A 25400-nucleotide genomic window follows, 5' to 3' on the forward strand; every position below is an offset into this window, starting at 1 on the left:
CTGATTGTGGTGCAGTAGAAGTGGAGAGCCTACAAAATCTAAACTACTGAAACAATGAAAATCACATAATATTGCTTAATAAAAAAACAAAGTATGCTGAGTTGTATAAAATGAACCAATAAGCTTCTTTTACTGGTTATGTTTCTTTAAAGGAATTTTACAGGTTCAATACAAGTTAAGGTCAATCTACAACATATGCAGCATAATGTTGATTACCACAAAACAAAAAAAAAATTGACTCGTCCCTCCTTTTCTTAAATCGAGGTTACAGTGAGGCACTTACAACAGAAGTTAATTGGGCTCATTTTTGAAGGCTTTAAAAAGGCAGAAATGTGAAACTTAGCATTTTATAAAAGCACTTACATTAATTCTTCTGTTAAGACGTATTTATTATTTGAACTATGAAGCTGTTTAAATCATCATTTTTACATTTGTTGTAGGGTTTTAGGGTTTAAGCCGTTACATAGTCACAGCAACAAAGCTGTAAAATTGGATATAACTTTAAACAGAAAAGGTTAGCAAGCTATGTTTTTCACACTAGAATAACATTAACGCGCATATTGTTTACGTCTTGTGGCTTTACTTTTGAAACAGTGAGTAATTTAGCGTTTACAGATTGGCCCCATTGACTTCCATTGAAGTGCCTCACAGTAACCCAAATGTTGTTGTTTTTTTGTTTGTTTTTTTACAGAAAGGAGGGACAAGTCAAAATTAATCTTTGTGGTGTTCAATATTATGCCACAAATGTGGTCCATTGAGCTTAACTTGTACTGAACCCGGAATATTCTTTTATTGGTATACTATATGCTCTATAACGCTAAAATGTGATTTCCAAAAGGAATTTAGGTAAATTAGAGGCACTGTAATGCAAGACAATTAACCCATCTAGTACCTTGTCTTTTCAAGTCATTTAATCAAAGTGCATGCTGAAGTATTTTTATGCCTATGTGAACATCTTTCAAACATTTATAAAGGGCCATGTTGTTAGTGTAATAATAATTAAGCTAAACATATTAATTACTATATGTAAATATATAAAATACATAATATTTTCTAAATATTAGAAAAATCTATTTTAATATTCTAGAGTCCATTAAGATGATAACAGCGGTTCATACAGTACCAAAAAAACATCATAATTAAAGGAAATGATTTTTCCAGGAAAAGGTGTTTTTGTTTAAGGGGGTATTAAATCTAATAGTCTGCTGGCACAGTAATGACTAGAGGCCAGTGTTACTGTGTCAGAGCTGATGGTTTAGGCTACAGGACCCTGATAGTCCACTAGTGCATGCAGTGAAAAGCTTTAGTGATAGGTTTATGCACAGACCTGTGACTGTATACCTCAATATAGGCTATATTTAAGGGAGAAGGGGAAGAAGACAAAGAAAAAAAGCCTGACAAAAAGAAAGACGAAAGGCGGCAGTAAATCACAGAGACATTTTTGAAGAACAACGCTCAAGGATTCTTGTAGAAACAGGTTGGGTTGGTGCGACAGGTTAACAAACACTGATCAAACAGACAGAAGAAAAACAGCAGCCAAAACGTAGTTCATCCCAAAATGTCATATGGAGAATGGCAAAATGATTTTTTAAAAACCGCTCACTGTATCACCCAAAAAGTCAATTTAGCAAATGTTTACAAAAAAATTAAATAAACAAATCTGAAGCTTTTACAATTTTATATATATATATATATATATATATATATACATACTGTAAATCTTAAAATTGTATAACTTCTTACGCCAAAGATGCCATCCAATTTTGGGATCCAGGACTCTAACTGGCATTTTGGGTGGTAAAACACCTAAAGGCCATACCAAAGATTGTGGCACAGTCATTTTAGTTTATTTTTAGGTTTCAAGATTGCAGATTTCTAGAACGTCTAGCATATTTAAAGAATTGTACAAAAGTTTTAGAAATGCAAAGCTCTCCACAACAGGTTTCGAAGTTTAAAACTCTAATATGACTGGAAAAGGACAGGGTTTATTTAATGGTAGGGTCTACATAACAGTAAAACTGAAGAGTGCTGGCAGTGCCGGTCCTCCCTACAGGAAAACTAAGTAAGTTGCTTAGGGCCTCCGATCTGCCATGGGGCCCCACACTGTGAAGGACATTAATTAGTGTTACGGACATACTGACGGGGGCTACCATACAAATTTTTGCTTAGGGCCCCTAGCAGGCTAGGACCAGCACTGAGTGCTGGTGTATGTTCTGACCTCATGAAGGAAAAACTCAAGATATGAGAGATGAGCATTTATGCGTTGATATCTGAATGATGTTGGTTAGGTTTTGAAAACGGGATAAACTACAGAAAAGTTTAAGTCTAGTAAACTGAGTCACCTTTTGAAAAGACAAATGCAGAACTGCCATTTCAAGATAATTTTACCATCAGCTATTGCTGTTGTCTTTTACTTGCAATCAAGAAATGCTTTATTTTTAAGGAAAAGAGAAAGACCAACAAAAAAGAACAGAAAAGAATTGGTTGAAAGAATGGCAGTTTTTAAGCAGACAAAATTTGACATGAAACTGATTTTCATCATTGCGACAAGGGGCTCTTCATTTGTCGTTAGACCAAGCCTGATGTCACAGCCACTGCAGCTATTGCCATGGCAACAGAAATCGCCTGACACACTAGGCTGTGGGAAAAAGGGGAGTTCCAGTGAGAGAAAGGCTTGTTTGTCTGGGGCTCTAGAAAGTCTGCCACGGCAGCATTTAAATACTCTCTTTCCTATTGAGAATCATCAAGTAAGAGCCCTTTGTCCACTTTGAACAAACATCGACCTTGGTTTATAGTCAGAGGATGCTACATTCTGCTGGTTCTAAAGGCAGGGTAGAGCTGAGGGAAACCTCACGGAATGTATCAAGGGCTTGCAGAAGACAACCTTAGGTCAAGGTAAATGTCTGAAGAGAGATAGATCAATCACACTCTTAGAAAGAAACCCCAGGACTAGCTAACAAAGAAAGCACTGAGATGCAATGTTAATGAAAGATGAACTGCAGGGGAATGAAGTTTCTAATAAATATGTATCTGTGTGAATGGGTAAAACAGAGTTGAAAGGGTGATCATGACTTTGTTAATGTTATTTGTGATAATGATGGCCCTATGATTGACAAAATCCTATGAAAGTCCAACAATGAGACAGACAAACTCTCGAGCATCTCAACCAAGAAAAAAGAGAGCAAGAGAGCAAGAAAGTGTTGAGGGAGAGTCAGAAACAGGGGAGAGACACGGAACAGATCTCACCATCAAATAAACACTGGAGCTTGACTTCCTTTTCTGAACAGGGTGAAACAGAGGAGGGCAAAACAGGGAAGCATAGAAAACAGGCCAGTGGACACAGAAAAAATAAAGCTGCTAGTTAGATCCCATACAGAAGAGAAGGATGATGAAAAAAAAAAAAAAAAACTACCACAAGAAGTCCCCAAGCTATATGTGATGTGACAGGTGTTTTTCGTAGCACTAATTTAAAAAGTGTTACACTGTTGAAATTGATTTCATTGATAAAGATTTTTAAGCAGCTTGTGCTTCTCAGTTCTGTTGAAAAGCTGACGATTCACTGCATGCACAGAGACAGACACAGGGTTGAGTAGATCTCTATGCTTAGATAGATTTTGCCATGACTCAGAATGAGAAATATATAATCTAAAAAAGGACATACAGGCAAATTACTGTCTAAATATGCTAAACGGTTTTTGACTGGGGTGGTATTATTCCTTCAACAAATATTCAAAAATCACACTAAGTATAAAAAAAATCCAACTGCTAAGATTTAGTTACCTTTTATAATAATAATAATAATAATAAAATAAAAAATAAGAAACTACATAAAATATTTGGAATGTCTTGGGTTTATGCGAACCATTTGCTGGTTGTTTAGCTATTAGTTAAAACTATGACCTTAAAGGGAAAAATAACAAAATGAGACAAAAAAAAATCTTTTAAAAACTGGGGAAGAAATGTGCATTTGTTAGATTATATTTTATGATGCCAAAGCTGACTAAATAACTTAAGCAATGAGAAAGATATTTGCAGGATGTGTTCGGGCTTACCTTCACGCCATCAGACTTTTTGTTCAGTAAACTTTTGCATGCTAAAAGATAAGAGAGAAAATAAAACATTTAAAACAGCTGAAACATCTGATCAACTTACATCAGCTCTTGAGAGACAAGAGATCTACATCTGCCACTTCTTATAGTGCAACACCACCCGCATCACAGAAAATCATCCATAGGGCAGTGAAAAATGCAGTTTTCCATTTAAACACATGGTAAAAGCAAACGTCAAAGCCCTGCTACCATATTAAGGTGCAAAAGTAGCTAGAACATTCTCTCAAACAAGAAAGCATGAAAGACATTCTCAGTTTGATTGATGTAACATGGTAGGAACAGACTAGTGAGACAAAATATCAACATATATGTGCACAAACACCATAAGCAAATGAGGAGAGAGAGAGAGAGAGAGAGAAAATAGACTTTTCAAGTATTTCAGATCTTCGAATTCCCTTACCTTCCAAAGTGGATAGAGGTAGGAAAGAATGCAAAAGGGAGAAAGGCAAGATAAATTAATAAGCAGATTAATAATAATAATAAAAAACTGTGGCAAACAAAATAAACAAAACAAAGTAAAAACAAAAGAATTTGTATATTTCATGCTGGGTCCATGCTGTGCAGACACATCTCCTGCCTGGCCTGCTGTTATCACTGAAATCATCACTACTGCACACTGCTCCAATCTCTGCTTTATTTCACTCTTCATTCATGAGAGGACTGTGAGTGGTCAGATGATAAACCCTACTTTTCTGACCTGTCTGGCTGTGGTGCTCATAATTACAGAAGAATAGGGTCATATGAGTCACCAATTTATGAGTTTATGAGCTGCATTATTTGATAGTTGAGATATATGTAATAAATCAAAAACAATATTAATATGAGTTTAGTGAGACACCGATATGGGTTTTTAAATGGCTGAAGATAATACCGATTATCTAGACAGCAGGGTGGCTGATGTCTGATAACATTTAATGAAGGATAAAGGAACTCAAGGAACTCTGATTTTTACTCAAAATGTCTATCGTTCACTGACAGGGTTGTTGGTAGATTGTGCCACTGACACATCTGGGGACTAACACTTCTAATATAACAATAATTTTAATCCTTACACAATGTCCTAACCAGAAGTGATGCAATAAAGCAGCATGTGATAAAATGTATCTCTTCCATGCTAATCAGATTTTTTGTCCTAACAGCCAAAATCGCACCAAGCATCAGGACATTCTGTTGATCGCTTGGTTTCTATTTCTATCGGCTTTTATTCCTCTTGGTTCTGCTGTCATTGGTCCAAACTTCAGTTTCTCAAAGCAGTACATTAAAGGAATATCAGGGTTCAATACAAGTTAAGCTTAATCGACAGCATTTGTGGCATAATGTTGATTACCATAATTTATTTCAACTTGCCCCCCTTTTCTTTAAAAAAAGCAAAAATCTGGGTTACAGTGAGGCACAATGGAAGTCAACGAGTTTTATCAGAAAAATGAATGTACAGTACGTGCTTTTATAAAATTATAACCTTGTGCGACCCCACGTACACACACGTGGACATCATATTTTGGCTTCACTATATGCAATGCATAATTTAAATTAATTTAAACCTAATAAATAATGTGCAATTTGAACTGTTCTGAAACTAGTGTTGTTCCCTTAACTTAGTTCCGCTGTCCACATATGTTTTTTTTTTTTTTTTTTTTTGCATGTTTATTAGGTGCTACTAGTTACAAATCAAAATGGGAAATGGTAAATACACACAGCAGTCACACTCAGGCCTCAGGAGGTTAAACCCTCCAAAATGGCCCAATTCACTTTCATTGCATGTTTCTCACTGTAACATATTTTATTTTATTTTTTTTTTTAAAAGAAAAGGGGTGACGATTTGAAGTAATTTTTTGGTGGTAATCAACATTATGCCAAAAATGCTGTCGATTGAGTTTAACTTGTATTGAATCCAGAATATTCCTTAAACATCAGATATGTTCTTATTGGCTGTGTGTCACATCGCACAGCAGTTTGCGTTCAGTGTAGGCAGACAGATTCTGATTCTTATCTCTGGAATCTTATCGCATCATGTCTGGTTAAGAAAAGGTGTTAAAACTATTCTTTCACTATTTCATATAGCTTTCAATGTGTTTCATATAGCTGCAACTGACAAGTATGATTGTAAAAGAACAAAAGCAGTTGGCAGAGCATTCACAGACATGCCATATCCATTAAGACGAATACGAGATGTGAGAAAGAAAATAAGAAACAAACATAAAGCAAGACACAAAAGGACAAGTGGATCCTGTTGCTTCCTCCATGCAAAAAGACACCTGAGCACATGCTGAAAGGCAGATGGTGCTTTTGAAGCACGCCACTCAAACATGAGTGATCCTTGTGGAGTGAACAACTGGTAGCATTTCAGTGCATAAGTTCTTCTTGATAAGTCTTCCCTTAAAAGCATGCTAACACATACTTTACATACTGTATGATGAGGACATTCATTCTTACACAACCTCAGGACTACAGACCACAGGCAACTGCATGTCAGCCACGATCTTTGCAGGTCAGCATCAACCCACAAATTCATACCAGTGCAGTTGTGTTTGGTTGACCAAAAAATGACCTAACTTTGGACTGAAAGGCATCCAAGGAGATCGAGCAACCTTAAGAAACCATCAAGATGATAAAACAAATTGTTGCTTAAGGTGACCCAAGTCGAAATACCTCCACCCGAGCATCCCTGGACCATCACCAAGAGCGTAAACTCATAATGCATTTTGTTTCCAGAAAGACATCACATGGAAAACATAATACATTTTTAAAGGGGTCATGACATGAGGAATCAAATTTTCCTTGATCATTTGACATACTGTATAAGAGGTCATTGTACTATAAAAACATACTGTAAGTTTCAGAACTGAAAACATCCTCCTTATTAGAAAAAGAGCCTTAATTTAAAACAAGCTGCAAAAATGACTCGTTTGGAATTTGTGATGTCACAAGGACCAAATACATCTGCATATGCAACGCCTATTTTTCCATCATTGCACCCTTTGCCCTGCCCACTAGTTCTCAGTCAGTCACACAGGTGAAGAAAAGAGAGTTTGGGCCTGTCATGGGAGATTCATCCTAAGTGGACTTACAAAGGACGCCTTCATGTGCCTGTCTGGATTTACATGTTTTTCTACATAAACATGCACAGACAGACGTCTTTGTCCACTTAATACATATCTTGGGCCACTTTTAAAAGACGCGGTGTCAAGTTATAACTCTGAAGAGGAGAAGCTCTGTCATTCAGCTGAGCACAAACGCATCATGGACGCGTTCTTTCACCCATCTGCGCTATTTTTAGTTGTTGATGTATGAAAATATGAAGGAATGATACTGGAAACTGCATGTGTCTTCAGCATATCGTAGAGTGGATTGTATGTTCATCTCATAATGTACCAGTCATAATACAATTCAAACTTTGCAAAGGAACTGTTATTGAAGGATGGGGCAGTTAAAAACACTTGGATGTGTTTGCAAAAACCGTGAGTAAACAGTTTCATTCATGAATATTTCATATGTCATGACTGTGTGAGTTTATTGTGCTGACATCCTATTTACACCAGGCATTACACCCTGTTGACGTGACATGACTCTTGCATCTGGTGTAGACAGGTTGTGAGTGTGAACTGTTGTGCTTGAGATGAACAGTTTAATATATTTGGATGCAATGTGTTGGATGTGCGATGTGTAAACCCTGACATTTGGTTTTATAATGCTGTTGAGCTGATTCATACTCTTCCGACTGAGTTTCAAAAATGGCTCTATTCGAGGAGCTGCACGATGTTAGCCAATCAGAACAGTGGGCGTTTACATTTACATTTATGCATTTGGCAGATGCTTTTATCCAAAGCGACTTACAGTGCCCTTATTACAGGGACAATCCCCCTGGAGCAACCTGGAGTTAAGTGCCTTACTCAGGACACAATGGTGGTGGCTGTGGGAATTGAACCAACAACGTTTTGCTTACCAGTTCAGTGCTTTAGTCCACTACGCCACCACCACTCCATGTTTACAAATGAAGTTTTAAGTAGGTGCTTAGGCCAAAACCGAGCGTTTCGGACAGAGGGCCAAAAACAGGGTGGAAAATTATAATTTATTACTAAATTATGACTTTAAATTAAAACAACTTTACTTACATTATCAGTGGACCTCATGGAAGATAATAAAACTATATAAAAAAAAGAGCATTTCATGACCCCTTTAAGATACTCCTTACCATCCCAACCTGCTGGCATTGACACATAACATCATCTGACAAGTTTGCAGCACTTGTGTAAAGATGTTCTGTGCAGGTCAAAGGAAAATGCAGCCTTTGACAGGAAATTCAAGCATTTAGCTCAAAACAGACAAGATATCTATTTACTTAAGATCCCTATTGAAATTAATTTATATAGTCATCTAAATTCAATTACTGAACCCAAACCCTGGAGACTGTGTTTGTGCGAAGGCCTGTATGCATTTTCTGCATAGCAAATGGTCTCTCCAAAGAGCTTTTGTGCCCGTGTGTTGGCAGGGGTATAGCAGGCTCCCCTAGGTCACATGCTGGCAGAACAAAGTCAGAAAATGGGCAACGCCCCCCTAGTGCCCATCTCACGTACCTTCCTGTGCCAGTGCAGCTGTGCTGGTGGTGGGGGTGGCGGGGCTGGTGTGTTGCCGACCCACTATTGGACAAAAGAGCATTTCGTTTTGGAGAGGCCGACTCAAAAGAAGTTCAGCCTCTCAGGGATCACTAAAACTTACCCCAGTGTGCACACACATTTGCATCCTAACAAACCAACCTAAAGCCAAAATGACTATGCATATAGAAAGTGGGGCCAGACTATAAAATAAAAGCTTTAAAACAATACACTCAAAACCATAACATTCAGATTCCTTCAATGTAGGAGCACACTTCAAAACAATCAAATTCCTAACAATTATTTTTGACCTGATCTCCAGTAAAATAAAAAAAAAACATCCTAAAAATTGGATAAATTCACCTGAAGAGCAAAATTAAGATTTTAAAGAGATTAAACTCCCAAAAATGTTGTTATCATTTCCTCATATTGTTCCAAACCTGTATGACTTTCTTCCATGGAACACAAAAGGAAATCGTTATCAGAATGTTAGCTTCAATCACCATTCACTTCCATTATATAGAAAAAGATTAAATTAAAGTGAATGGTGACTGAGGCTGTTCCGCAGAAGAATAAAAATGTCAAATAGGTTTGGAAAAACATTAGGGTGTGAGTAAATGATGACAGAATTTTCAATTTTGCATGAACTATTTCTTTAGGCTTGTTTTAAGTTTTAAAAGAATATGTCTTGAATATACAGTAAGTGTATTTTGTCTTGTGGCACTGGATGTTGTTTTCTCTAAATTTGAAGCATAAATAAGTGAAAGAATCTGCCAGTGCCACAAGACAAAATAATTAATATTAATATCTTATTCACTCATGATGTTAGATGTCAAGATATTTTTACTAAAAAACAAGTTAAAAATACTCGATAAGAATATGGTTTTTACAGTTCACAGCTCTCACTAATGTTTCTGAAGTAAATAAGTTATTCACCTGAGAAGTTCCTGGACACCAGCATGGTGGTAATAATGGCCCCCTTCAAGAAAAACAAACATATCTTTAGTTTATCTTCTCTAAAAACTTAAAATAAAAATATATTGCAGAGAATAAGGTCTTTAAACAATCATACACTTGAATAAAGTGTTAATTAACAAATCAAACCTTTAGTTTTCTGCGGGCGTTGAACTTGCGCAGACACTCGACGGTCTCTTGACGATGCATCATGGAGGCAACAGTGGACCGTTGCTAAGTGGGGTAAACACAACAAAGTCCTTATTATACACAGCATTGAACAAATTGGATATAAAGTGCCATTATATCCATTCATCAACCAAAAAGGCTAGCAGAAGTTTTTATGTTTTTTTTCACAGCAGCCTGGAGTGTAAACGGTATGACATTTTGACACGTGCCAGTTGCTATTAGTTGCTGCATATAACAGTGACAAGCTGGGTGATGCAACTTAAACCAGCCTTTGGAGATGCATTAAAAAGTGCTTGGGCTTTAAGGCAGTGGTTCACAACTGGTGGGATGCAAAACAAAAATACATTGCAGGTCTGTTCTGATAGGGTCTCGGACAGCAGGAATAAAACAATGCTGAATGCAAATAATATTATGCAACAAATCATATAATGCATATAAAGGCTTATCAACCTTTAACATGAAACGGAAAATGCTTGATGTCATAGGCTGTCTCTGGTATTTTGGCTCAAACTCATCTGTCATATAGAAGCTAGCCAAATTAGGCAATGCCAACATGAACAGGTCTCCCTACTCTACAAAAACTATGAAAAAAAACAACTAAAAACTAAAAACTATGCAAGGTATAAGAAAATATAAACAAGGCTCCATTTAAAGAGATAGTTCACCCAAAAATGAAAACTTTCTTAGCATTTACTCACCCTCTTGCCATCCCAGATGTGTATGACTTTCTTTCTTCTGCTGAACACAAACAACGATTTTTAGAAGAATGTTTCAGCTCTGTAAGTCCTTTCAATGCAAGTGAATGGTGATCAAACTTTTCAAGCTTGAAAAATCCCAAAGGCAGCATAAAAGTAATCCATACGACTCCAGCGGTATAATATTTGTCTTCTGAAGCTATGCAATTACCTTGGGTGAGAAACAGATCAATATTTCAATTTTATAAATCTCCACTTTCACTTTCAGAATGTTAAAGTGGAGATTTATAGTAAAAACGGACTTTAATATTGATCTGTTTCTCACCCAAAGTAATTGCATAGCTTCAGAAGACAAATATTATACCACTGGAGTCGTATGGATTACTTTTATACTGCCTTTATTTGATTTTTGGAGCTTGAAAGGTCTGGTCACCATTCACTTGCATTGTATGGAACTACAGGGATGAGATATTCTTCTAAAAATCTTTGTTAATGTTCAGCTGAAGAAAGAAAGTCATACACATTTGGGATGGCATGAGGGTGAATAAATGATGAGAGAATTTTTAGTTTTGGGTGAACTATTGCTTTAACATGGGCTTCACATGGCAAATTACAATTTGTTTGTACTTTGTATGGTGAATTATTGGCTGCCATTAGTATAAAACCATGAAAATGTATGTTACATTTAGAATACCAAAATTGTCAATGTCCTATTCAGTCTATGTCATGATAATAACTTTGCATATTTATACGTAGTTCATGGTACTATTAACACATTTAAAGGTTTGAATTTAAGAACATTTGTGTTCACTTTAGCACAATAAACCATTTCGGTATTGTAATAGAATGCCCTTGATGTCCATGTGAAATCAGGATCCTGAAGCAATACTAGTTAAAAACCACTGGGTTAAGGCTGGGGGACTTACGCAGATCCATGGATGCTTCAGCGCCTGGTCAGCTGTGATCCTCTTCGCTGGGTTGATGGTCAGCATCTGGTTGATTAGGTTTTTGGCCTCTGGGGTAACAGTGTCCCACTCTGGAGAGGGAAACTAAGACATAAAACGAGAGAGAGGGACCAACACAGAGAGATTTCTGGATGACATATGTATAGAGAAATGTATACAGACATGCACAAACACACAGATCAATGGCATTCATGGCCTCTGTAATGGATGTTAATAAGATCAGTGCAGAGTAGCTAAAGTGATGGATGGAAAAGAGTTTTCCAACTGGATGGCTGAATATGCCAATACCAAAGCTGGCCGTCATAATCACATCTCTCCCAAACTGCAGCACTCCATCAAATGGACAATGCCACAATGCAACATAAACACCCTAAACATGTTATACTCTCATGCACTTAAAGAGAACCTAGTTGAACTAAATAGAATTTAGAAAGCAGCAATGAAATCAAATTAGAGTGAATCAATACTCTGATAATGCTATGCTAGAATGTTTACAAACAGCTATGAGCAGCAGCTATGCCAAAGGGTGGTTGTCTCCGGTGTGGTCTATGATTGCTTTGAAGTCAATAAAGCTATCATATAGTATATTCATATATACATGATTACATTTAGAATAATACAAATTCTATTTCAAAATACACACTCGCTTCAGGTAACCTCTACTGCAGTATTGTGATGTTATATAGGATGGTGTTAATGGGAAAGATCACACTCTAAACTGTGGTTTACTCCGTGGTTTGAGGAGATAAAGACTCCACAGTTGTATGTTTCTCTGCTGTGCTCTAGAGCAGGGGGCTGGCATCATTCATTATTGAGGAACTCACAGCCAATTAAATATTAACAAAGGCTTCAATCTGGGCTCGTCACTCTGGGTCGATAGGGTGGCATGAAAAACTCTGTATGGGGACAGCCATGAGAGGATCTCTGTCAACATGTTGATGGGCTCTTAAAGACAGGCTTAATAAAAGAGCTTTCTCTTGCTGTTTATAATTGAGCTTAGCTTTGCTTAAGGGGGTCGCATACAGGATGTGTCTGGTGGATGTCACACAGCGTTCCTAAAAATTCAAAAGCACATTTTCTATGAATGTATGCACATCAGCACCCAGCCACAACTTTGGGAGCTGCACAAAATTCTGCCGTTTTTCATTAAAACTGACCCAAATCGTTATCATGGGATATAAATTATTGACTTTAGACATGGCTAGAAGATACAGTGTGTAAATGTATCTTTGATGTAGCCTACACAATGTAATTTCAGTAACAAGTATGTGTTTTTGTGGTCTGACAGCTTGGAGAAAAAAAAAAAAACCTTTGCACTGTACATAACAGATTTGTATTTTGCACTGTACATAACAGATTTGTATTAGATTGCACTACGTATGTGTATGTGTGTATGTATGTATGTCTGTTTCTGTGTGTGTATGTACGTATGCGTATAATTATTATTATTTTTTTTATTATTATCTATGTCTTGCTGCTGTTTTTGTATTGTTTTTGTATGGTTGTACACTGGAAGCTCCTGTCACCAAGACAAATTCCTTGTATGTGTAAGAATACTTGGCAATAAAGCTGATTCTGAAAAAAGCCAATTGTATAATAATATTCACCCTTTCTAATCTTCCAGTTTGCGCAATTGCATCATACCCCCCCCCCCCCACCCCCCATTGACCAGCCTACAAACTCATCAATGTCACTGGTTAATTCTTGAAGTGCAAAAACCTTTATATGTAACTTTTGTCTGTTAGATGATTAGTAGGGATGAGAATGATAAGGAATTAACAATTCATGTTCCTATTCCTCTTAGAGATACTTTCAGAGGAAGAATTATTTGGAAGAAATGCTTCTTGTATTCTTATTGCATTTACTGTTCTAAGCAGCCTGTTGCCAAATGATGAGATAATATCAGATTTCTACAGAGCAGATATAACAAATCAGAAATAAATGTAATAAAATTATTGTAAAAGGCATGTTTGCATACTTGTTAGAGGCATAAATGCAATCTAAAAATTGATCCTAACCACATATTAAATAACATTTCTTAACAAGAAATGTGATAACAATTATATTATATTATTTTTATTTTGTATTGTTCCACTGATTACAACAAAACTCATGTGTATCTTCAACTGCACATTGACAAATGAACAATCAGTTAGTAACTGCATTGCCAGACTAAAGTCTCACAAGTCTGAAGTACAACATTAAAAATACACAGTAACAGTTCCAGAGAATGTTTCGACTGTGCTTTGCAGCCTAATGTTGTACTTCAGGCTTGCAAGACTTCAACAGTTCTTATTTCATTTCGAGTTGGGCATTTATAACTTGCACATCAGTATTCAGAAAACTCTGTGTTTTTGATTCACTAAAAAGAACCAACTCACATATGAGCTGGCTCATAAGAGTCAGAGTGTTTTAGTACAGTGTTTGGTCCATAATGGTGGAAAATTGCACGTGCGAGAACCGTAAATGGAATCAAAAGTGGTGGTAAACAAGAACCGGTTCTCGGTTCTCAACACTAGTGATTAGATTCACTGTTTTGGACTGCCACCTCTATGCAACACACCGACACGTTGCATGTGCGACACCTGTGCCTTGTCCTACCCACGGTACTTCTCGTCTGGTGCGTGACTAGAGTTAGTGCGCTACAAGAACTTTAAATGAATAAAGAAATATTTCTTATACATCATAATTATACATTTAAAATGTAAACATGGCAAATGTTTGGAATTGACAAGACATATATGACGGAATTACAACAGGTGGACATATATTTGTCCTTACCCTCATTCTGATGTTGATGAATAAGGATTATTTAAAATGAGGGGACATGATCACCTGTGTTTTTATGCCGAAACTATCCTAGATCAAGCTTTAATGCACATAATTTTTACAACTCTAAGATAAGTCAGACTTATTCTTTGAATGTTCAGCACTTTAGACTATGGTGTAGTTTTAAGGGCTTTATAAAAAAAATGATACTTAACACTTATTGTAGGGTCACTTTTTATGTATGTTATTATTAGAAATGAAATAGACTTAACACATTCCATGTTTCTAAGGCCACTAGGAATCTGATACTTTTGCATAAGTGTAGTTTGAGTTCTAAATTTTATCTTAAATTTAGAAACAATATAAGTGCAAACATATTGCTGAATCATGATCTCTGTGTAAGGAAAAAAAAAAAAAAAAAAAAAAGAGTCTGATACTCACGTCATAAGCTCCAGCCTTAATCTGTTGATAGAGCTTGTGCTGGTCTTCATCCCAGAAAGGAGGGTAACCCACCAGGAGGATATACAAGATCACACCTACCCAGAACAAATAAACTGGTTACTTCATCTCACTCCACTGTCCCTCCCATTCAAAAAGACTGAATTGCATATTTAGTACACTAATTAAGCTGTAAAGCAGACAAACACAAATATAGAAGACCAAAATAAAGAGAGTCATTTAAGTGTGAATATTGTGAACAATGGTGAAAGTCCTACCACAGGCCCAGATATCCACTGGCTTGCCATAGGGGTCCTTTCTCAGGACTTCAGGGGAGAGGTATCCAGGGGTGCCTGCAAAACCTGTTGAGCCATAATGGTGAATTAATACATCCTGCCCTATAATGAGTACAATGTAGTTCATCAACACCATCTCATTATGATAACCAACTTCTGTGCATTAGAAACAAAGCAAAAACATTTCAGTTAAGAATAAGCAAGCAACACAAAAATACTTTGTTTTGCTCTTTGGGAATTTTGAAGTTTGTCCTACATACAGTATATTAAATGCTGGCAGACAAACTCAATCAATTGTCAATGTGCTCTTTTCCATTTCCACTTTATCACTGTCTCACTACTATGTTGCCCTGTCCTGTTGTTCAATGTCAAACATAATGGTTTGTTTTATTAAATATTTTGTAAACATTTACTGTGACTTATCCTATTATTGATTATTAAGGTCACGTCGACACATATATTTTCATTTGAAAACAAGTTTTTTCTCTACGTTTCTCTATGTGTTTTTGACAGCGAAAATCTTTTAGAAAACGCTCTCCCAGGATAAATATGAAAACGCGTCTTTGCGATGTAGTGTGGACAGGGAAAATGGAGATATCCGAGTACGATGGCGCATAGGTTGTCGTGACGCAGGATGGCGGCCCATGTTGTAGCGGCATTGTTTTGCCTGCTATTCACTTTGATAGCGTGGTTAATGATAAATGTTATTTTGTACAACCTTCACATTGCATTCTTTTAAAGGTGATGGGAAAATTACTCTGATTGCTGTCCAGGGACGGACAATTGCATTTCAGACCGTACATGGAGCGTAGAAGATATTCCTATAATGTAAGACTTTGTCGTCTGTGAACTTTGACCTGGTTCAAGTAAGTAGTGCTCTTGACTCAAAAAGGACAGTAAACACTCGAGAGAAAACTAGTCCCAACTAACAGAGGAACAAGGGAAAAGAAAGTTTATGCTAGCTTGAGAGACAACCTTAACTTAACAACATACAAATACTTGTGCCATCTAAACAGGAAGATACAATTTTTTTCCTCAAGAGATGAGCCAATACGATTAAAGTAGAGGGGGTCTTACCGAACCAAGCTTGCTGGTCTCCCTGCACCTCGATGGCAAGGCCAAAGTCAGCCAGCTTCACTGCAGCCCCCTTCATCTTACTGGCCAACAGCAGGTTCTCTGGCTGCAGGAGGACAAATGACAGAGAAAGGGTATGAGATAAAGAGAGAGAAAGAATAAAGAAGGGATTAAGGCAAAGAGAGTGTGGGAGACAAAGACAGAAAAGAGCAAAAGAAAACATAAAAATTGGTACAATTGGTCACAAATGAAAACTCCAATAACATCAACATTACCATCTGCACCACAGTGGAACCAAATGAAATGAACTAGAATTAACTAGATTTTTTTCCACTTCTGCAGACAATGTGATTGCTTCGAAAGTAATAGCACAGCACACCTCTCCTCATCAAGTAACATGATTTGAGGTATCACTCATGTCTGTAGCACAAACAGTGTCATTTAAAAAAAAAAAAAAAAAAAAAAAACCTTAAGTATGATCAATAGTAATTGTGATGTCTTCCACTGAAAACAGCTAGTTTACACACCCCAAACTCATGCCAGTGACTTCCAAAGGCTTACTTTTGAGTTATCGCTGCACATTAAGCTAGAATAGGAGGTATTTAACATTAAAAAAATGACACGTAAAAGCACCAGCCAAAAGTATCATTGCAGTGCAATCCACAGCCATTCACTCCCATATGACTGCTCATTTATTCTGTGCATGAATATACTAAAGGTGACGATTTAATCAGCTGTGATCTGCTCAAAAGGACAAAAACGTATCCAGCATGTTCTATGAGCACAGTCTCTGTAGGAAAATTAAAGAGATCCAGACAAGGACTACAGTGTATATCAAGTGAGTGATAGGGACAGAGAAATAGTATGCATGCACTTAAGTGTTAGAGAGAGAGAGAGAGAGAGAGAGATGAGAGATTGCATGTGGTGTCTATATCTTACTGTGTGTGAGTGTGTGTGTGCGTGCGTGTAAAGCAGACAGATAGCTGTGACAGCACACCCATTGCCCTAAGCTGCATAATGCATGACGAGACATAGAGGAGGGCTTGTTATCTCATGCTACGAGAGCAGGGGTGAGCTGCTCTCTCAACCTGATGTCCCATGCACCCCGCTGTCTCTGAATACCGCAGGCACAGCCCTGACCCTGCCACAGCTCACTCTGCCTGCAACCTTTAGGGAAGGACTCAGACACTCTTTCCTCTCTCAAACATGCATATTCTCTGTATCTCCGTGTGCCTTGCTTTTCCTGATCCACCTGGTTCCTGCTGGACTCTCTCTGTTCCATTTTTACTTTGAATAATCACAATGTTTTAGCAATGATTTTGCTGCCGATAAAAAAGTAAGCAAAATTGTTAATATAGAAGATTTCAAGGTGATTTTTATTTGTCCATTCAAGGTGCACTCAATTTTTGTTTACATTTTGCTGGCCGATAAAGCAGTTGTTTTACACTGACATCTACTGGAGCGGATGCAGCATCACACAAAATAAATACTTTTTAGTTAATGCCATTGTAGAATGCCGATATTCAGTCGCTCACAATTCACTTATTGCATGAGCGAAAGTGTCAAATAACAGGAGGGTTACAGAAATAAAGCGAGCAATATTAAGCGGGGTCATGTGATCTCAATATGTGGATCCCACAAGGCAGCCCAGCTTCATGTAATATAAAACAGGCTATTGAAATGACTGGAGTCTTCATCTCGTGAGTGTACATGATGCTAAACATTTTTCAACAGTATTATTCATTATTATATGTGTAACACTTCTTTAATGAGAAAAAAATTACAGTGTACACCTTTAAGTTTTCTTAAGACAAAGTCATTTAGGGGGCCTGGGTAGCTCAGCAAGTAAAGACACTGACTTCCACACCTGGAGTCACAAGTTCGAATCCAGGGCATGCTGAGTGACTCCAGTCAGGCTTCCTAAGCCTGACGCTAGGGTGGGTAGAGTCACGTTGGGTTAACCTCCCCGTGGTCGCTACAATGTGGTTCTCGCTCATGGTGGGGCATGTGGAGAGTTGTGCATGGATGCTGCGGAGAATACATTTACATTTATGCATTTGGCAGATGCTTTTATCCAAAGCAACTTACAGTGCCCTTATTACAGGGACAATCCCCCTGGAGCAACCTGGAGTTAAGTGCCTTGCTCAAGGACACAATGGTGGTGGGTGTGGGGATCGAACCAACAACCTTCTGCTTACCAGTTCAGTGCTTTAGTCCACTACGCCACCACCACTCCTGTGTGAATAGCATGAAGCCTCCACACGTGCGAGGTCTCTGCGGTAACGCGCTCAAACAGTCATGTGATAAGATGCGCGGATTGATGGTCTCAGACGCAGAGGCAACTGAGATTCGTCTAGAGCGCATTGGGAATTGGGCATGTCAAATTGGGGAGAAAAGAGGAGAAAATCCAGAATCATTTCTCTCGACTTGCGGGTATGAGAGCATCAAGTCATGTTTTAATAGTGTCTCTGATTTAAATTTCAGAAGTAAAAATGTAGTTAGAGTTGGTATGTTCTAACTGTCCGTTTCAACGAATCAATTCAAAACTCAAATTCTCTGATTCTAATTCACTAATACGTAGAATCTCTGATTGAAAAAAAGACTTCACTTTTTTAAGTCATTTCAGAGCAAATACATAAATAGATACATATAACGAATATTGTCAAAAGGGTAAAAAATACTGAGATATAATTTTGTTTTAGTTATATATCCCAGCCCTGTTTCACTGTCACAAGATTCTTTCTCCTCGTATGTCTGTGTTCATCAGTTGTTTCTGTAATGGGCTGATGAATTAGAGGTGGCATAATACATCGCAGCCACACAAGCTCACTGCCACGCTGTCAATCTGCAGCCTCTGTGATGTCACGAGTTGCCACAGCAACCGTCCAGCAACCAGCACATCTCTCTCCATATTTACTTTTAAAAATATGAAGTAGCATGGTACGAGCTGGTTATTTGGAGGTTGTGAAGGGGTGTTAGTTGTGAGAATAAGACAGATAAAAAAGAAATGACCACTCGAATGACACTGTTGCTGGTCCAAACTGGTCTAAACAGCTTTTTAGAAGTGTGAGAGAAATCTCTGAAAGCATGGGAGCACTGTTTGATTTTAATTCAATATGAGGTTCAGATTGAATGACAGCATTTTGTTAATAAATCTCTCCATAATCCATAACATTTTCCTTGGTTTGGTTTCTGCAATATGATTGTTATAAAATGACCCCTCAGGATTTGTCATAGCTGACCGATCTCTCTCTGACATCATGAGAAAGAAATAATGGGGCCTGGGTTGCTCAGTGAATACTGACGCTGACTACCACCCCTGGAGTCGTGAGTTCGAATTCAGGGCGTGCTGAGTGACTCCAGCCAGGTCTCCCAAGCAACCAAATTGGCCCGGTTGCTAGGGAGGGTAGAGTCACATGGGGTAACCTCCTCGTGGTCACTATAATCTGGTTCTCACTCTCGATGGGGCGCGTGATGAGTTGTGCGTGGATGCCGCGGAGAATAGCGTGAAGCCTCCACACGCGCTAGGTCTTCGTTGTAACACGCTCAAACAGTCACATGATAAGATGCGCGGATTGACGGTATCAGACGCGGAGGCAACTGAGATTCGTCCTCTGCCACCCGGATTGAAGCGAGTCACTACGTCACCACGAGGACTTGGAGCGCATTGGGAATTGGGCATTCCAAATTGGGGGGTTAAAAAAGAAGAAAAAGAAGAAAAAAACAGAGAAAGAAATAACACAATCAAACAGGTTGGAAAATAGCCATTCAAGCTCTCTGATGACAAGTAAACAGCCAGTGTTTAATGATGAAAGAACGTGTCTTGAGTGAGTGCATGCATGTGCAGATAACGACACAGCATTTTACAAGTGGAGGAAGATTTTGATGATGCAAGCTCCTATCCTGGCACGTTGCCACAGCGACGGTATGACTCACCTTGAGGTCCCTGTGCACAATGTCATGCTGGTGGATGTGGCTGACGCTTTCCAGGATCTGATTGATGCAATGACTGAGAGAGAGGGAGAGAGAGAGAAAGAGAGAGAAATGGGAAATTTCATAATTTTTTTTAATCATTTGTAGTACTTTCGAAGAATCTCCAAATAATTTATACCACTTATACTGTTTTTTTAAATACCATTTATATTATACCATATTAAACCATCATTAAACCGTCATATAAACAAAAATACTTAACAAAAACAACACTTTTGGTAACATATTTTACAAGTAACTTAATTTGGAGTTAGGACAACTCCTGTTCCTAATATGCATCTTTAACTACATGTTGTCTTGCCAACAGACAGTCAGTAATTACACTGATTTAATTCTCAGAAACCTTGAGTACACACAACCCATTAAATGACTTGACTAGAGCCGAGAAATTACTCAAAATAATGACAGGAAGTCAGAAGGTAATTCAGTTACTGCTCTTATTCAGCGAGTCGTTTTAGGCCAAAGGGCTGATCGATTCCACTTAAAAGAGCCAGCTCATGAGACATTTATCTGTGAGTCGGACTACAACAGTCACACAGTATGTTTGTTTTTGCGTATTTTGTTTAAACGTAATAAACAAGACTCGACTCCCAAGCATAGATATTAGTACAGACAACTAAATCCAACACCAGCGAAAAGACATCAGAGATCGCACTCAAGAAATAAAATTGAAGATTCTTGTCTGTGTGGATTGACTGAGCTTTGTTTTGCTGGTCCTTAAAGCTGCCAGACAAGCTTTCTAGGATGGGAATACAGATATACTGTATTTACCATGTCACCCCAATGCCAAAAACATTTCCTCATGCTGAATACATATATACATACTTATCATTCCACACCACTCAGATTGGCCAGATCCCAGTAATGTACAACACAGATGGCCATTTGCTGCTCTAACAGTCTCGCACTCCAGAAGTCTTTCCATAGACAGCGAATGGACCGCAATAACAAGCACCAGTGGAGCTGACAGGAATGTTTATAAATGCAGCAAGGGGAACCGCTCATTCCGGAGCCCTGAAACCTGTTCAAAAGGTCACGACCTGAGGACAGAGGGCGGGTCAGACATCTCTTCAAAGGCTTCTTTTCTGCTTGGCAACACACAGAATACAAAGTTTCACAGCTCATGTGACCAGAGGACGAAATGTAGAGGTCACAGAAAGAAAAGAGATGGTGGTCCAGTGAAGAAAGAGCCCCATTTGCTATTCCATAATGCTCTCTTGAGTAAGGATGGCGAAAAACGCATTTCTTTTGTCCAAATTTGGCAAAATCTGTGGCCTGCATTCCATTCTAATACTGGGGCACTTTCCAGTAAAAACTCTCCCTCTCTGTTCTCCCTTGATGTGTACTTTCTCTCTCTCTCTCTCACGAGCTCCAACATACAGTCATAAAATTTGCACTGTAAGTCACTAGAATGCCTTCCAAAAGTATTTGGAAAGTGACATTAATTTTGTTGTTCCGGCTTAGTGCTGAATATGAAGTGGAAATGGACTGAAGTGCAAACAGTCAGCTTTCATTTAAGGGGATGTCTATCCACTGTAGATGACAGGTTAAAAATAACACCACATTTCAGGCAGGGTACAAACCCTGTTAAGGCACTTAGAGTATTTACATAGTTTGACATTACTCAAAATACAAATATAATGTTTAATAATTAGTTACGTACCCCTGGCAGTTAATGACCATTTCACTACCTAAAGCCAACATGCAACACTAGACTCTGGGTATCCTTATTGAACCCTAACAAAAAAGTACTGTGATGGTATCAAATGATAATGCTATGGTATTCTGTTACAGTATATCCTAAAAAACTCTACTTACATGTGCCATGGTACTGTATTTACATGTTATGCCAAGGTACATGAAAAGAATAACATGGTACATGTGTGGGGACAACTGGAAATTCTCAGTCGAATTTAAAAAGACAAGTCAAGAAATCATGACGAAGCAGGGTCAGAAATGAATTTTTGCATTAAGGGGCAAAACTTGCCCCCTGGTTTTGATTTTTTTAGGGGCATTTTATACCTTTAAATGTGTTTTTTTCTCTCAAATAGAAAAATACATTGTCAGTTTTATTGCAAATACATTTCCATTTAATCCATTAACATAAATTCTCAATATGAATTACTAGATTGAGAAATTATTACCTCTTTGGCATAAATTCAATCAACGTCAACTTTATCCAATAACATGTACAAGTAGGCCTAAACAGAGGAATTCATTATGGGGGTGTTTGTGCCCCTGTATTTAGAATTTCTGGGGCACTTTTGTTACTTTCAGTGGTATTTTTGCCCTGAGCACCCCTTAATTCCTGACCCTGTACAAATACACAGTCTTGGACAGAGTGAGATTTGAGTGTCCAGGACCTCAGAGGTGAAATCCTGGACTCTCTTGAATCTTGGCACAGAACTAGAAGGCATGGGCCATGTCCCCCTCCACCAACTGGCATCGCCAGCAGGTAGGTGTTTCCTTCAGACCAAGCCTAAACAATCTAGAGGGAGTCCAGTAAAAGCGATGTAAAATCTTAAATTGGATAAGATGGACCCTTGAATCTCTAGGCATAGTCTTGATGTTCTTAAAAATTCTTCCACACTCATCCTCCAGCACCAAATTCAGATCTTCTTCCAATAACCTTTTAAAAGATGCTAAGGTCCCTTCCTCAAGATTCTGAATCAACAGGGAGTAGTACACTGATGCTTCGTGACCCTTTCCAAAGGCAGTAATCACCACACAGAGGGGGTCCGCCTATTTAGGGGGCTGTATACTACTCCCAAAGGTAGCACAAAGGAGATGGTGCAACTGTAAATATCTGAAAATTTGAGACCTAGGAACCCCAAATTGTTTAACTATATTATCAAAGGATCTCAACACTCCACTCTCATATAGGTTACCGAGTGTGTTAATCTCCCTCACAATCCACTCTGACCAGCAGAAAGGGGACCTATTAATACATAATTTTGGGTTCAGTCATATGCTCGAGGCAACATTTAAATAAATGTCCGAATTAAACACTCTGGACACTTTTGTCCATACCGAGTGCAAATGCGAGATAACGGGGTGTAACTTAACTTCCCCGGTTAGTGTGATAGAAAGGCTTTGCAATGGCGAAATAGGGGCAAGAACTTCCTGTTCAATACAAAACCAGGGAGGGGCTCTCTCAGATGGAAGCAACCAATGAGCCAAATGTCTGAGACCGAATGCATAATAATAAAACAATATCTTGGGTAGGCCTAGCCCACCTTGGTCAATCGGCCTATGTAACTTACTTGTAACTTAAATGTAATCTGGGATGTTTACCATTCCAAATGAAGGACTTTGCTATACTATCAAATTGCTTGAAATAAGAGAGGGGACATCTAGACACTGTAGCAGGTGGTTGAAGTTTGGAATACAATTCATTTTAATAACATTAACCTTCCCAATCATAGATAAATGTCATGAAACCCACCAGCCCACATCGCTTGAAAACCTTTTTATTAAAGGATCAAAATTAACTTTAACTAAATCACACAAATTTGCTGGGAATAAAATACCCGAATACTTAATGCCCTGTTTGGGCCACTGGAAGGCGCCCATCTGAAAAGCCATTACCGGACAGTACGCTGTCAGAGCCAAAGCTTCAGATTTAGACCAATTAACTCTTTATCCCGAGAACTTAGAAAATGAATGAATAATTCTGTGGAGGCAAGGCATAGATCTAGTAGGGTCGGAGACGAATAATAAAATATCATCTGTGTAAAGCAAAAGCTTATGCGCCACTCCTCTCGCCATCACCCCTGGAAAATCACCCTCTTTTCTTATCGCGGCTGCTAATGGTTCCAGGGTAACTTAACAAGTAACTTAATCCAACCAATTAAAGTATTCCCGAAGATGTGCATTTCCAAAATCTTAAAAAGATAATCCCATTCTACCATATCAAACGCCTTTTTGGCGTCAAGTGAGATGGCAGCGACCGGAGTCTGATCATTCGCCACTGACCACATGATATTGATGAAATGCCTAATGTTATCAGAAGAGCTACGGCCCTGAATAAACCTCACCCGATCTATATGTATAAGAGATGTCATAACTTTACTTAATCGGTTAGCCAAAATTTTTGACAATATCTTAACGTCTAGCTGGATCAGGGAAATTGGACAGTAACACTTACACTCGCTAGGATCTTTGTCTTTTTTAAGAATTAGACTGATCCGGGCTTGCGTCATGGTTGGTGGAAGCTTTCCATTCTTTAATGATTCTGTATAAACTTTGGAACCAGTTCTGTAGCATAAGACCTAAAAAACTCAGCGGCAAAGCCATCTGGCCCCGGAGCCTTGCCTGTAGGCAAGGCCTTAATTACCTCGCCAAGCTCCTCCAAGGTTATCTCAGAATCAAGATAATGTTTTTGCTCAGCTGTCAGTTTAGGAAGTTCTAATGGTTCCACAAAGTTTTTAATATCCTCTTCAGTAGACGAAGACTTGGAACTAAAGAGATCAAAATAGAATTCTTTATAAGCATTATTAATATCAATGGCAGAGGTAAATATTTCACCACCAGCAGATTTCACTGAGGGAATGGTGTTAAAAGACTCTCTCTGTTTTATATATCTAGCCAGAAGTTTTCCTGCCTTGTCCCCTGACTCAAAGTATAACTGTCTTGCCCTGAATAGTCAAATTTCCACCTTCCGTGACAAAATAGTATTATATCTGTATTTCAATCGTGTCAATTCTCTGAAGCCATCAGACGACATTTGGCGCTTCAGCTCTGCCTCGGCACTTTTAATATTCCCTTCCAACTCCACGAGTTCTCATGCTTTGGATTTTTTGGTGAATGAGGCATACTGTATGATCCGGCCCCTAAGAACCGCCTAAGTGCCTCCCAAACCACGCCCACAGGGGATACTGAGGACCAGTTGGTCTCCATATAAACATCGATTTCAGCCTTTAACATTTGTTGGAATTCAGGATTTTGTAAAAGGGGTACATTAAAGCTCCAACTATATGATTTCCTTTTCTCCATATGTGGCAACTCCTCTAAACTCACCATGGCGTGATCTAAGACTAAAATGTTTCCAATTGAGCAATCAACAACAGATGAAATGAGGGACTTAAATATAAAAAAAAAATCTATTCTAGAATAAATCTTATGGGCTGATGAAGAAAGTTATAGTCCCTACCAGATGGGTTCAAAAGTCTCAAAAGACCAAGATTTTTACACATCCTGTGAAGCATCAATGTTGCTCTAGGGGGTTTACACACTTTTGCTTCACTGTGATCAAGGACTGAGTCCATCAAAAGATTAAAGTCTCCTCCCAATATTATATCATGAGGGGTGCCAGCAGATCTATAAA

At 38.3% G+C, this 25400-nt stretch overlaps 1 protein-coding gene across 36 annotated transcripts in view; it reads right to left on the bottom strand.

Moving 5' to 3' along the window:
- LOC127412494 (calcium/calmodulin-dependent protein kinase type II subunit gamma-like) overlaps window positions 1–25400 on the bottom strand; it is a 92210-nt gene that overhangs the window by 18371 nt on the left and 48439 nt on the right. For 19 of the 36 annotated variants that reach the window (XM_051648909.1, XM_051648908.1, XM_051648921.1 and 16 more), the window contains exons 6-14: window positions 20018–20090; window positions 16085–16187; window positions 14990–15073; window positions 14715–14809; window positions 11466–11588; window positions 9806–9889; window positions 9638–9680; window positions 8684–8746; window positions 4053–4093 (exon numbers count right to left, since the gene is read on the bottom strand). In XM_051648909.1, coding sequence (XP_051504869.1) covers window positions 4053–4093; window positions 8684–8746; window positions 9638–9680; window positions 9806–9889; window positions 11466–11588; window positions 14715–14809; window positions 14990–15073; window positions 16085–16187; window positions 20018–20090 — 709 coding nt within the window. Of the gene's footprint in view, window positions 1–3246; window positions 3280–4052; window positions 4094–8683; window positions 8747–9637; window positions 9681–9805; window positions 9890–11465; window positions 11589–14714; window positions 14810–14989; window positions 15074–16084; window positions 16188–20017; window positions 20091–25400 lie in introns of all 36 variants that reach the window. The other 17 variants (XM_051648922.1, XM_051648912.1, XM_051648929.1 and 14 more) reach the window with 3 other exon arrangements.

This window comes from Myxocyprinus asiaticus, chromosome 21 (assembly GCF_019703515.2).
Source record: "Myxocyprinus asiaticus isolate MX2 ecotype Aquarium Trade chromosome 21, UBuf_Myxa_2, whole genome shotgun sequence".
Lineage (NCBI taxonomy): Eukaryota > Metazoa > Chordata > Actinopteri > Cypriniformes > Catostomidae > Myxocyprinus > Myxocyprinus asiaticus.